General features: G+C 58.5%; 2 protein-coding genes across 33 annotated transcripts in view; both read left to right on the top strand.

Annotated features, from left to right (window-relative positions):
* The window catches only part of ALDOC (aldolase, fructose-bisphosphate C), a 1020901-nt gene that overhangs the window by 512424 nt on the left and 495165 nt on the right, over positions 1–13312 (top strand). The window lies entirely within an intron of this gene.
* The window catches only part of MYO18A (myosin XVIIIA), a 94549-nt gene that overhangs the window by 39229 nt on the left and 42008 nt on the right, over positions 1–13312 (top strand). For 15 of the 32 annotated variants that reach the window (XM_082706964.1, XM_082706961.1, XM_082706962.1 and 12 more), the window contains 8 exons: positions 9621–9708; positions 9916–10022; positions 10130–10306; positions 10663–10876; positions 11093–11235; positions 11831–11931; positions 12740–12803; positions 13013–13157. In XM_082706964.1, the coding sequence (XP_082563090.1) occupies positions 9621–9708; positions 9916–10022; positions 10130–10306; positions 10663–10876; positions 11093–11235; positions 11831–11931; positions 12740–12803; positions 13013–13157 (1039 nt within the window). Of the gene's footprint in view, positions 1–1455; positions 1516–3923; positions 4587–6436; positions 6515–7802; positions 7947–9620; positions 9709–9915; positions 10023–10129; positions 10307–10662; positions 10877–11092; positions 11236–11830; positions 11932–12739; positions 12804–13012; positions 13158–13312 lie in introns of those variants that run through there. The other 17 variants (XM_082706953.1, XM_082706956.1, XM_082706954.1 and 14 more) reach the window with 5 other exon arrangements.

Here is a 13312-nt window from a genome sequence, read left to right on the forward strand (position 1 = left end):
TCCCTCTCCCTCTCCAGCACCCCCCTTCCCTTTATCTGCTCCAATCTAAGGCAGTAGACCCCACTCCAAGGAATAATTGCCATTTTCCCTGTGGCCATAACGGTATGAACTAACTTTGAAGCTTTGGCCAGTTGAAAATAGCTTTATAGACAAGACACGGCTTTAAAACTTCAGTGGCCATCCTGCTGGTCAGTGCCCTAGGCACTGCTAATCAGAGCTCAAATGTAGCCAAGGACCCTGGTGACAAACGGAGAGTCTCCCCTGCCCCCCCGCCCCGCCACCAGGTGGATCATTAACGTGATTCTGGACGAGCTTCCAAGGATCTTTTCCATTAGGAATCAAGAACTGCTGCCAGGATACCCACCCCCACTCATCCCCACTGTTCCAGGAAAGAAAGGCATGCTGAAAATGGCCAGCACTGCTTCCAGACCTGCCTTTTTCCCATCGTCCCAAGTGACTAGGGAAAGAAGAGAAACGAAATCCACTAGGACCGTCTGAGCTTTTGGAGGGAGAGATGCTAGTGCAGTGGGGGCAGAGGGCTCATTCAGACTGAGGCCTGGCCCCTCTAGGTCTGTCCCGAGCCAATCTCAGTACTGAAGGGACCATCGGATTACCCACCATGTCTCTTCTTTTTCCAGATACAGCATGGTGGCTGCCATTTTCTCAACTCGGCTCCTCCCCTCTGACGTAGGCCAGCTAGTGCATAGGCTGAGCACAGCCCCCCCACCCCCCCTCCGCCAGAGCAGCCGGAGGGCATCTTTCCTTCCTCTACACTATGCCCCTAACTTTGGGGTTCCCTCCCTTGGCTGCATAGTTGACAGTTTTGTGGGTCTGGGTTTGGCAAAACATCTGGCCTCCCGAATCTTTGCCTATGCCTCCTGTCCTGCCTCCAGACGGAGCTCTGTCTGTCTGGAGCTGTCTGGCTGGGAAGGCATTTGGGCTCTGGGCTGGGGGGGTGTCACAGGGACCTCAAAGCAAGTTGGAGCCAGCCTGGGAGCAGTCTCCTCCCAGCAGGGCCCCCACACTGGGGTCATTCCCTCCTTCTTAGTCACTAGGTCAGGGGACTCTTGTTCAGACTGTCCCTCGTCTGAGCCAGGAATGACTCTTGCCATTTAGTATGAGTTGAGTTATCTGGATCTTTCCGTCCGCCCCGTAACCAAGGCCATGACGGCACTCTCTTTAAACAGCCCAAGTGGGACACGTGACTGGGGACTGAGGCCAGGGTTCCCCCGCCCCCCACAACCCTGGAGACTACTCACTCTTGAAGTTGTCACTGCACAGTTTGGACTCAGGCACAGGCTCTCAGTCACTCATGTCCTTCACCCCAGTACTCCTGAACACACGGGACCTCTGCCTCCTAGGGAGGAGTGGCCCCTTGGAGGTTTGCCTCCTGTGCTTTTGATGCTCAGCTTCCCTGCCCTGTCCTCCGAGTGACTTCTTTGTCTGCTCCCCCAGGTTAAAGAGGAGGACAAAACTCTGCCGAAGCCTGGCCCTCCTGGCAAGGAGGAAGGGGCTGTAAGTGCTTCTCTGAGCCTCCCCCCCAGCCCCGCCTCCCGTGTGCGTGTCCCCGGGTGGGTATGCCCGCCTGCCCTGGCCTCCTCCACGAGGCAGCTCCTGGGAGGCAGCTCCCGGGAGCAGGCATGCCCGGCGGGGTGCCCCTTCCTGTCTGGGGTGGCCAGAGGGAATGCCACTGACAAGGCAGAAAGTGCAGCATGTGTGATGCCAACTTGGGGTGCATGGAGGACATGGGAACCCCGAGGGGCTTTGGAGATCTCCTCCGACCCCCTTTCTTTCATTTTTACCTTTAGTTCTTGCTTCCTGAACCCTTTGGGGGTGCCGGAGAGGCCTAGGTGTGTGAACTCTGAGATCGGGGAGCACCAAATGAGAGCTCAGCTGTTGGGACTCTTCGTCCCACTCTGGGCGGCACAAGACCCGCCCGGGGAGGGGTTTCGCTGCAGCTGTTCTCTCTCTTCCCGAGACCCCATCAGCTGCTTGGCACAGGTGACCCAGAGGCAGGCTTCAGCTGCCCAGGGCCCCCCAGTTCTCCCCCAGGTCATTTGGCCTTGAGATAGAGACCCTGGACTCATTTCATGCAAGAGAGGGGAGAGATAGTTCCAGAATAGCCAGGTCTGAAAATATGGAATTAGGAGAGGACTGCAGCTGGCTCAGGGGGTGGGAGTGCGGGGGGCTCTGGGCCAGAGCCAGGTCACCAAGCAGCTCCGTGCTTCGTCACCCTGGATGGTGCCTGTCCCAGCTGCCCCGCTTCCTTGGATGGAGGTTGGATCAGCCAAACCTTGTGGCTTCCAACTGATCTGTAGTTAACCCTGCAGGGCGAGCTTGTGATTTCAAAGGAGAAGTGTTTGAGATACGTGTGTGGGAGGGGCCTTGGAGTATCCAGGTCGTTTATGAAAAATCATACATGAAGTGCCCTCAGGACTTCCCGGCATGTGGTAAACCCTGCACGAGTGCCAGCAGTTACCGCCATTGTCACCGCCACCTTCAGCTGGGGGGGATGGGAGGAAAGCCAGAAGAGGGAGGAGGAGGGGGCAGGAGCCGGCACCTGGGGCCAGGAGCCAGCTCCACAGGGCCCTGGCATGCCGCAGTGCACTCCTGGTCCAAGAGGTTGAGGGAGAGGCACCTTCCAACCCTCCTCTCCCCACCCCTGCAACAGGGCCACCAGCGGCTGAGGTGACTTGGCTCAGCTCTGCTCAGGATGTGGGACAGCCTCTCCCTGTGGCAGCCAGAGGGCTGCCCGCCCTGAGCGTCTTCCCGCGTCCCAGCAGAGGTGATAGCCAGTCTTGCAGGGCCTAGAGCCCAGGGGCACCCTAGAACCAAGGTCGTTGTTTTGGGGAACAGGGACTCAAGCATGGCCCCTGAGTGGTCTGCCTGACCAGCAAGGAGCCCCCCAGGGGTTGACCTTGCTCACTCAGGCAATGGGGCTGGCTTTGCAGGAAACCCTGACCTACTATTAGCCAGCCTGGCTTTCCCCATTGGCTTTCCCTTGGGACTGCAGACGCTTGCTGACAGTGTTGGGGGAAGGGTGGGTGCATCGGGCAATGTGTGCCAGCGTAAGCCTGTCGGGTGCCCAGAGGCTGGGAGGCTGGCTAAGCCAGGGCCCCAGCTCTAGGGCAGGGTGATCTATGGCCACTTCAGTGTGACCCTCCATGGGCCCCAGCTGCCTCCTCTTCGTCCTGTCATTCTATACACGTACTCCGAGAGCTGGGAGGCCTCCAGGCCTGGGGAGGTTTGCAGGAGGAAAACTGCAGAAAGCAGGCTGGGGTGGAAGTTTCTCGGGCCCGCACTGGTCTCCGCAGCCCCTGCAAGTACAGGTGAGCTGTAGACAATGGCTACAAACCAGAGGAGCAGGAGGAGCTTAGCCAATCCTGGGGCCAGGAATTGCCCCCTGAGCGCTATTTTTGCTGGAATGGGTAGGTTTGGGGTCTGACTGCCCAGAAAGCACAGTGATAGACCGGGGACCAGAGGCAGGAAGCCCCAGAACGAGACCTAGGATTGATGGTGGGAATTGGTGGTCTGGCCTCTCTGTGCTCTCTCTGCTGTGTTTGGGCTCACCTGGGCTGGGGCTTGGTTGCTGCCCTGACGTAGACCAGTGAGTCTGGGACAGAGCAGGGGCCTCTGGGCACTCTGCTGGCATCTCATGGCCCTGTGCTAAGGCTCGGGGGTAGACCGCAGGTGACAGCAGTACCTGCTTGTGCTTTGTGTGAGAGAGAAGCCAAACTCATAGGTGCAGTTGTACCATCTGGAAGATGGACTGAGGGCTTCCTGGTAAGAGCTTCTTAGAGCTCTGGATGGACGGAAGGTCTATTCCAGGACAAGGCCTGAGGTCGCACCTCTCCCTTCCTCTGCACGGGGTGGGCAGGGACGCAAAGGCTGATGCTAATGTCTACCTGTATTTGTGTGACCAGCCAGAGGGCAGCTCCAAGGACAGCAGTGGCCCATCTAAGAGTCCTCAGCCTTCCACCAGCCCTGTACCCTCAGAGACCTCCCAGAGAGCCAAGAGCCCTGCACCCACACTCGCCATGAATGGCCCAGGGGCTGCCTCCGCAGAAGGCCCAAGCGAGGAGGCCCAGGGCCTGTCCCGGAAGAGAGTGGCAAATGCGGTGAGGAAGGTGGTGAGCAAGGTGCTGCCTGGCGAGGAGCCTGGGAGTGCCAAGGAGCCTTCAAGTAGGGGGGTCCGATCCCCGGAGCACCCAGCTCGAGGCAAGAGGGGAGAAAAGGCAGCACCCGGTCCCAAGCCACCACCTCCCCCACCTCCTCCGCCTCCCCCTGCCCCACCTAAGCCTGACACAAAGAAGGAGGCAGCCAAGGACGAGCTCTCCGTGGGCCTACGGAGCCTGATGTCTCGGGGCAAGGGCAAGGACCACAAGCCCCGTGGCAGGCAGTCTCCAGGGAAAGTGGACAAGCCCTCCAGCCAGGAGCCAGGCTCCCCAGCCAAAACCGAAATCCCAGAGAAGCAGAGTTCCCCAGCCCCACCAGGAGAGCTGGCGGTCCCAGTCTCCACCGGCCCGAAGTCGAACCTCCCTGGATTGCCGCCCTCCAAGTCACCGGCCCCTGACGTGCAACAGGAGGTACCCCAGTGTGTCACTAACCTCCCATGCGCCCGACCACCCTTGTGGGAGGGCCAGGCACCCTCACAGCCAGCTTTTCCACGCCTCATCAACACGCCCACGCGGCTGAGACGCTGGGCCTGGCCAGGTGCCCGTGGAGGGCCTGCATGGCTTTCCTCAGCCACGGGCCAGAGCCCACGGCAGCCTCTGCTCTGGGATGGGCCCCGCTAACCAGCATGCCTCTATTCCTCGACCCTCTTGCGTGGGATCAGGGCCTGTTCCCAGGCTGCATGGTGTTGGGTAGGGGCTCTGGATCCCAAGCAGAGGTTCAAAGTCTTAACAGATCAGCACTAGGGTAGGAAGAGAATTTCTGGAGTCGGGCAACCTGTGTTCACCTCCCCAGCCGCTCCCCTGTGCAGGAACTCAGCAGGGTCCCGTCACTCAACCTTCCTCTGCCAAGGAGGGACAGGACAGGTCTCCAGTCCCTTCTCTGAAGCCCCTGGAGCCAGAAGTGTTTGGGAAGTTAGTGATTTTTGTATTTTAGAAAGTCCTACATAATGAGTAGCAACGTGTAACCCGCACAAATATTTTCACAGGGAAAATCTATGACTGTTCACACAGCAGGGGGCTAGACTACAAACAGGTTTTGCCACCAAAATAGTGAAGAAGGAAAAAAATATTTTGTTGGGGTGAGAGGGAGCTTTTGGCTTTTGGAATTGCAAGCAAGGAATAACCCCAGCTCGGAAGGGTTGCTGTGACGATGAGGAATGGCACACTGCTCTGAGCCCAGTCCCTGGCATGGTGGGTGCCCACAGATGGTGGCATAGATAGCGATGCTCTTAGTGGTGGTTTTAATGCCATCATTGCCATCACTACCTTCTTCAAGCCTGGCCCGCAGTTCCCTCTGGCAGCAGGACTCCTGAGCCCTATGCCTGGGTGGCAAATGGGCACAGTGAACCCCCTTTGGATCCGAGGCCCCATTTGTCCACAAAGTACCCTCTCAGTGGGACAGGAGGCTGAGAGGCAGAAGGGAAGACCTTGGAAGGTGATGCCTGCATGGCTGGTCCTTTGGTCAGGGACAGTTCTCTCCAAACTTCCCTATTTTGTAGAGCCTTCTGAGGCCTCATGAGGTTTGCCAGGGGAGGACTCAGGTTTCACCACAGTTTCTCCCAGGCTGTTTCATGCTCTTCTGGCAGGAAGGTCAGGGTGGGAAGCACGGGGGGTTAGGGCACAGCCTAGAGGCCCTCCCTGACTGCTTCCTCCTGGGATTCCTCCTAGAACCTGCCTTATTCCCTACTCCATTCTTCCTGGGTTTCACAGAACTTAGAGAAGAGCAGGCGACAGCCTTCCCAGCCCTGCTGGCCTCCTTGGAATCAGGGAAGTCACCTCCTGCCACCCCAGAGTTGGCAGTAGTGTTTTGGCCTGATGGGCAGGCCATGAGGGAAATTGTCAGCCCCTGAGTAGAACTTATAAGTAGCCAGAGAGTGTCATGTGCCTGTTCCCGGGCCTGGCCGCCCTCCCTCTGGCTTCCTGTCCCTCTCACTAGGGTGGAATTAGGGGCCGAGGTGGGCCCTGACCTGGAGTTCACCCACCTGCCACCTGGGCCAGGGGAAGGAGCCAGAGGGTATATGGGGGAATAGGGCCATCCTGGTGCTGAAGTTGTGAGGACGGTGAGAAGGAAGAACCCCAGACTTTCCAGGCACCTGTTCTTTTTTTTCTCATCTGACAGTCTAAAAACTCAAGTTGTTGCCTGGCTTGCCCCCCTGACCCTGCCCCACTTGCCTACAGCAGCTTCCTAGACTACAAGCTTGGCATGCTGTGCCCCACTGCCCCCAACCCCAGGCCAGGACTAACGGTGGTTTAACCCCTAGGCCGGAGCTGCCCCTGAGGTCCAGCTGACCCCTGCAGAGGAGGCCCAGCAGCGCCTTGAGAGGATCTTCACAGCTTCTGTAATAGCACCTCTCGTGTATGGTTCCCCAGGCCCTGGTGCTCCTCTGTGCCGAGGCTGGCAGCCAGACTGTGGGTGTCGGGGGTGGGGAGAGCCTGACTATGGAAGGATGGCTCCGTGGCAGCCTGGGGGCCTTCACGTGGTCTTCTCACCTGAAGAAATAAGGGAAGGGCTCTCTAGAGAGTCTGAGTGGTGAGGCCTGTTCCTCGAGGGGACCCAGAGCCCTGTGCCCGTGGAAGGGGACAGCCAAGGGGATCCCTCTTAGCTGAGGATCCAGCCTCTTCCTCTGGCCCCATCCTCTTGCCCTGGAGGCCATGGCTTGGTGCCAGGGCCCGGTGCTGGTGAGGCAGGGAGCTCACGCTCCCCTCTTTCAATGCACTGGCTCTCCAAGCCCTGTTGGGGCCTGTTAACTCCTTGCTTATTCCTTATAGGCAAGGCCCAAGGCCTGGCCGACTTCACTTCCTCTTCAGAAAGGTCTTTAAGTAAACAGACAGAGACAGGTGAAGTCCGGCCCCAGGGTCTGCCCACAGTCCCTTGGTTCATGGGCAGCTGGCCCCGGTGGCATGGTGCCTGTTTGCCATGGGACGGTGTGCCTGCCTGTGAGTGGGACTGGGGTACAATGGGGGATTGAGGAAGGGGGTCCCAGACTTGGGCCTGCTAGTGGTCTTGTTCTGAGACTTGTTCTATGGCGTTCTGCGCAGGGGTGGCAGCCCCGAAGGACAGCCTTGGTACTGGGTGTGGCACCTTTGTGTGTGTTTGGAAGACAGGGACAGCCCTGTTCTGGGGTCTGCTGGCTCCAGGGGACCACTTATCTCCAGGGCACTGGCTGATCTGGAGATAAGGCCAGAGCCACCCAAGGGGCCCAGGCCCTGGGTGTGGGGAGGTAGCCTGGCCTGACAAGCTTGTAAAAGAGCCTAGTTCAGGGTACACTGGACATCCCACCCAGGGGAGACTGTGGCCTGAGGCAGAGTGACATACTCCTGCCCAGGCCACAGTGAGTGACTTAGCAGAACGTCTTCTCCGGGACTTCTGATGATAACAGGTGTCTTCGCCAGGCTGGGCCTCTCCTTCCCGGTCTGGCCTCCCTGGACTGGGCACAGTTCACCTGCCCAGGCCAGCTTCCCATCCTGGCCCCTGAGCTCTTCCAACCTCTACCCTGCATCCTGGGCAGCCAGAGAGAGCCCACCCACGTGATCCAGAGTGCTTGCTGAAGGGGACATGCCAATGGTCTGCTTGTCTTCACCCCTCTTTCTCTCTCTCTCTCTCTCCTCTTTTCTTGCTGCTGTCAGCTGGACCCTGAGGCCGCCTCTCCTGCCCACAGCCAGGTAGGGTGCTCCTGCCCCCCTCAGGAGCCCTCCGCTTCCTCCAGTGACCACCCGCCACCCCTGGCCCGTACCTGGGCTGGCGTCTGTGCTCGGGCCTCGTGCTGGAGTGTAAGGCCTCTTTCCCCTTCTGGCTCCCACCTGGTATGGGGGGCGGGTATCCTTGGAGGAGGCGATGCCCGCAGTTTGAGATGGAGCAGTTCTATGTCAGGCCCCTTGGGAGCATCTAGACGGAGTGTCACCACTCGAGTCTGGCCTTGTGGCACATGGTTTTTAACCACTGGAGCCCAAGAGCCTGGCAAGAGTGTTAGTTTCTAGGAGTTTCAATTCTGCTCACTTCTAGCTAGAGAAAGCGAAGAGGCTGAGCCCCTCCCACCTCCTACCCACAGTCCCAGTGAGGATATGGCGTGTTCTGGCTCCACCTGCTGGCCAGTCTGGGAAACGTAGTTTTGAATTCATTCTAAAGGATTAATTCTAGGCCCTGCCTGACCCTTTGACCTCCCCCTAGTTTGTGGGGTTCCAAACACCTGACCCATAAAACGTGTCCAATCGAGACAAAGGTTTTCCCCTATATCGTGTGATTTGAAAAAAATAAAAAGAAAAAGAATAAAACATTGTGATTTTTTTTTTACAAAGTCACATTTCTTCAAATAATGAAGAATTAGCTTTTCCTTTCTTTTTTAAAAATGTCTTCATTTAACAATTTAAAATGTTGCTGGCCCCATAGCGGTCCTCCTGTTTGAAGGGTGGTTTCACTGGCCATGATTCCCAGAGCCAGGGGCCACGTGTAATCTAGGCTGCTCTCTCTGGAACACAGAAGGGCCATCAGCAAGGGAGAGGGGGTTACGTGAAGCCAGGACCCAACCTGGGAGTAGAACCCGACCTCTTTTTCTTTCAGCTCCAAGAAATGTGACAAAGAAAAGACTTGTCCTTCCCAATTCCTCACCCAGGAGCTCAGTGACACAAAGCAGTGTCTGCGCCTCAGTCTCACGTCTCCTCTCAGAGACTGACTGTGGCTCACAGCTGCTCCACTGCCCATCTGGGTAGCACGCAAGCCTTTCCCGTGTCCTTCCCAGCCTCCTCCCCCCATGTATGGGGCCGTGCTATTTCATGCCTTTGCATGGCCTTCGCCTGTCCTTCTGAGGAGGCATGAGGCAGGAGTGGAAAGGCTGTCATGTGCCTCCAGGGGCGCATCCTCTGGAGGGAAGGCCAGGCCGAGGCTAGGATTCAGGACCCGCAGCTCGTCTTGTAATATAGTAGACACTTCTCTCCTTGGGGCTTGAGGAAGCAAGCACCCTTTCCCAGTTTGGTGAAGGAGGGCCTGTTGGTGGGCTGAAGGCAGAAGCTGGACATGAGAGGTCACAGTAGCAGTGGGCGGTGGCCCAGGGGGCGGTGTGCGGGTTCAGGACACCAACCCTACAGGCTCCACAGGGAAGTGGGGAAGAGGGTAGCTGAAGGTGGCACCTGGTTTGCATTTTTGTGGTCTGTTGTCTTCTGGGCTCGAGTTCAGAGTGTCCCCTTCCTTCCAGACTCTCAAGGCTGGCATGGTCCCTGACTCTGTGTCCTCATCCTCAGGGCTCCTGAGGACCACCCCCATCCCATGACTTCCCCACCTTCTTCCTCTGACACCTCTGATGTCCCCTGTTCTGTTTCTGCCCCTCAACTGTTCTCCTTACCCAGAGGCTCCTCCAGAAGCACTTCCCTTCACATGTCTGCTCTCTCCTGCTCTCCTGACTCTGTTTTCCAGAACAAGGACTGACTTTTTAATCCCCCCTACCCCCATAGGTGAAGACAGAAGAGCAGATTGCCGCTGAGGAGGCCTGGTATGAGACAGAGAAGGTGTGGCTGGTCCATAAGGATGGCTTCTCTCTGGGTGAGTCTGGAGCTGCCCAGGAAACAGAATGCCTGGGTGGGCCTCTCAGTTTTCAGGGCCGGGTGTGCCTTCTGGGTCTGGTGAGGCCTGGGTGATGAGTAAGGAGAGCCCCATGATAGGGCGGGGAGGAGGCAAGACCACAGAGGGCCCAGAGAGGGTGGCAGAGGTCCCCAGGCTTGTGTCTGACTGTCTGTCCCCGCTCTGCAGGCAGTCAGCTCAAATCTGAGGAGCTAAGCTTGCCGGAAGGGAAGGTGCGCGTAAAGCTGGACCATGACGGCGCCATCTTGGATGTCGATGAGGATGATGTGGAGAAGGTTTGCGGGGAGGGCACAGGAAGGGGTCTGGGCAGGATGGGCCTGTCCACTGGCGGTGCAGGCAGGTTCTGCATCTTCAGTGCCTGCCTGCCTGTCCCGTCACACAGGCTAATGCTCCCTCCTGTGACCGTCTGGAAGACCTGGCTTCACTGGTCTACCTCAATGAGTCCAGCGTCCTCCACACACTGCGCCAGCGCTATGGTGCGAGCCTGCTGCACACGTACGCTGGCCCCAGCCTGCTCGTCCTCAGCCCCCGGGGGGCCCCTGCCGTGTACTCTGAGAAGGTATGGCAACCCCGAGGCTACCATTGCTGCCTCACCAACCCATCCATGTCTTACCTACCCCACCTTCCCTGGCTCCTTGCCTTCCCCTTGGCATCCCACTGCGCTCCTGTCTGCTCTCACAGTTGACCTGGCAAAGAGGAGTCATTTCAGGGGTGGAGACATGAAGCCCTCTCCCTAACCTCCAACAGGGGCCAGAATTGGGCTAGAATCTGCATTTCCACACATGGCCGTAGCCTCAGAGGCCCTCAACCCCCTGGCAGTAAAAGGCCCAGAAAGGCAGGCCTTGACAGTGAGGACCTTGGGAATGGGACCTGCTAAGAGCCTTACCCCTTCCCTCCACCCCCCTCCCACCCAAGGTGATGCACATGTTCAAGGGGTGTCGGCGAGAGGACATGGCACCCCACGTCTACGCTGTGGCCCAGACCGCGTACAGGGCCATGCTGATGAGCCGCCAGGACCAGTCTGTCATCCTCCTGGGCGCCAGTGGCAGCGGCAAGACCACCAGCTGCCAGCATCTGGTGCAGTACCTAGCCACCATCGCGGGCACCAGTGGGAACAAGGTGTTTTCCGGTGAGACAGGACACCTGGAAAACCTGAGAGGGGCTGGGATTGGAAGGGCCTCGTAGGTGCCATCTTTTTTCCTCCCTGGCTTCTCTGTGTCCCCCAAACTCCTTCTGTCCCTGGGCAGCCTGGCCAGTGTAACACCGAGCCTCTGTGTGCTGGGGGAATAAGCCTGGGCTGGACCTCTGGAGGCTTTCCTGATGGCCCCGGGCCTGTCTTCTACAGTGGAGAAGTGGCAGGCTCTGTACAGCCTTCTGGAAGCCTTTGGGAACAGCCCCACCATCATGAATGGCAACGCCACCCGCTTCTCCCAGATCCTCTCCCTGGACTTCGACCAAGCCGGCCAGGTGGCCTCAGCCTCCATCCAGGTGAGGGACCTTCAGGGTGGTAAGAGATCGGCCTGGACTCGGGGCATAGAAACCAGTCTCTCTCCTGTGCCTGGTTTTCCAGGGATTTTACCCCACGAAAATGGACCCTGGGCTCTCAGGGCTGGTTTGCTCCACTCTGGGCATTCACCCTTCTGCCCCCAGTGTCTTCTGTCCCCGCAGCTTTCTGCCCCCCCGACCTCTGGCCCTGAGTGGGGCATGCCTCAGGGTCCTGCCCACCCTTGGGGTTGGCTTCACCCTACTCCTGGGTCCTGGCCCTGTGCTAAGGGGCTTCTCTCTGGCTAATTTCACCCAGGTTAAGACCGGCTTGTCAGTAAAGTAAGGTCCAGCCAAGGCTGACCCCCTACCAGGCTAAATGAAACATCTCACCATGCTCAGTTCCTTAAGAAGACTGTTCCCCAGGGGCCTGGGTAGAGCATCAGGGCCCTTCCGGGAGCTGGGCCTCTTTTCTTCCAGGCCTGGGGGGAGCTAGCCTCTGGTGGAGGGTCAGCTGCCGCTGCTTCTTTCTGGTGTGGGATGGGAGGGACTTGACCGGGCTCCACGCCCTTCGCCCATACCCTCCCATGCTGTGCTATAGACGATGCTTCTGGAGAAGCTGCGCGTGGCTCGACGCCCAGCTGGTGAGGCCACGTTCAATGTCTTCTACTACCTGCTTGCCTGTGGGGATGGCACCCTCAGGTGAGATGGGACCAAGGAAACGGGGCCGGGGGTGGGGTGGTGCCCTGGACTCCAGCTCACTCGTGGCTCCTGGATCTTGTCACCCGCTTGCCTCCCATCCCATCTGTTTACTGTATGCTTGCCACACATGATGTCCGAGCTAAGGGGAGCTACCCCACAGGAGTTCCTGAGCCCAGGGCACAGAATTCAGTGTTCCGGAGCCTTGCTAGGACCTCTGTGGCCCCCAAAACCAGGTCTGCAGAGGAAAGCACAGACAGCACAGGTGGTCAGGGACTTGCCTGTAGTCATCTGGCTAGTGTGGGGCTGAGTGGTGGTTTGGTCCATACCAGTGCTGAAAGCCCGGCGTTTTTCAGTGCCCTCCAGCCTGGCCCTTCCTGCCGTCTAGGCTGGTTGTCTGCTGGGCTCTTTCCTTTTGACACTCAGACTTATTGTCTTTATTCTGCGGGAAAAGGGTAAAAGGATAAAAGCAGCTCCAGAACATTATCCTCCTTAGGTCTTCTTGTCGCTGAGAGCCCGGTCTCTGTCCTGTTTGGACTCACGCTGCAGGCAGATTCCTTGCTCTCTTTCAGGGGTCTGGCTGGACACTCTCACCAGAGCATCTCTGGTGACCTCGCCTAGGGAGCCCAGTGCTCTGACCAGGCGTCCAGGCCAGTTAGGGAAGGTGGCGGCCTCTGGCCTAACAGTAGAGCCTGATGGGCAGACAGAACTCAGAGTCTGGAAGCTGGATCCGTCCATCTCCACCCTGGTAGAGAGATGGCCCTTGGCATGGGGACCACACACCGTGCTGATGCCTCATTTGTACCTGTAGGACAGAGCTTCACTTGAACCACTTGGCAGAGAACAATGTGTTTGGGATTGTGCCACTGGCCAAGGTGAGGGGGCTAAGGGGATAGGGTTGGCAGCCCTGGGCCTTGGGAGTGGGGCCGCCTCCAGCAACCTGGAGCACCCCGTGGGAGGATCAGGAGCTGGGCTGCAGCCGGGCAGCTCTCCCCAGCCTCGCCCTCCCAGGGCCCAGCAACAGGGGGTGCGCAGGGAGGGACAGCACCTCTGAGATGTGGTGTCTACATGCCTGTCCCTGCAGCCTGAGGAGAAGCAGAAGGCATCTCAGCAGTTCAGTAAGCTGCAGACCGCCATGAAGGTGTTGGGCATCTCCCCAGAAGAACAGAAAGTCTGCTGGCTCATCCTGGCTGCCATCTACCACCTGGGGGCAGCAGGCGCCACCAAAGGTAACCTGCCAGGGGTCTCGACCACGCAGCTTGTCGCTGGGAGAGCTTGTGGAGGCCCTGCCCCTGTGTTCATTCGTCCTCACCCGGCACAGGCATCTCTGTTAGCAGACTCCCCGCATTGTCTTCCCGGTCCCCCAGCTTGGAGCAGAAGGCTT

Source organism: Mustela nivalis, assembly GCF_964662115.1.
Source record: "Mustela nivalis genome assembly, chromosome: 17".
NCBI lineage: Eukaryota > Metazoa > Chordata > Mammalia > Carnivora > Mustelidae > Mustela > Mustela nivalis.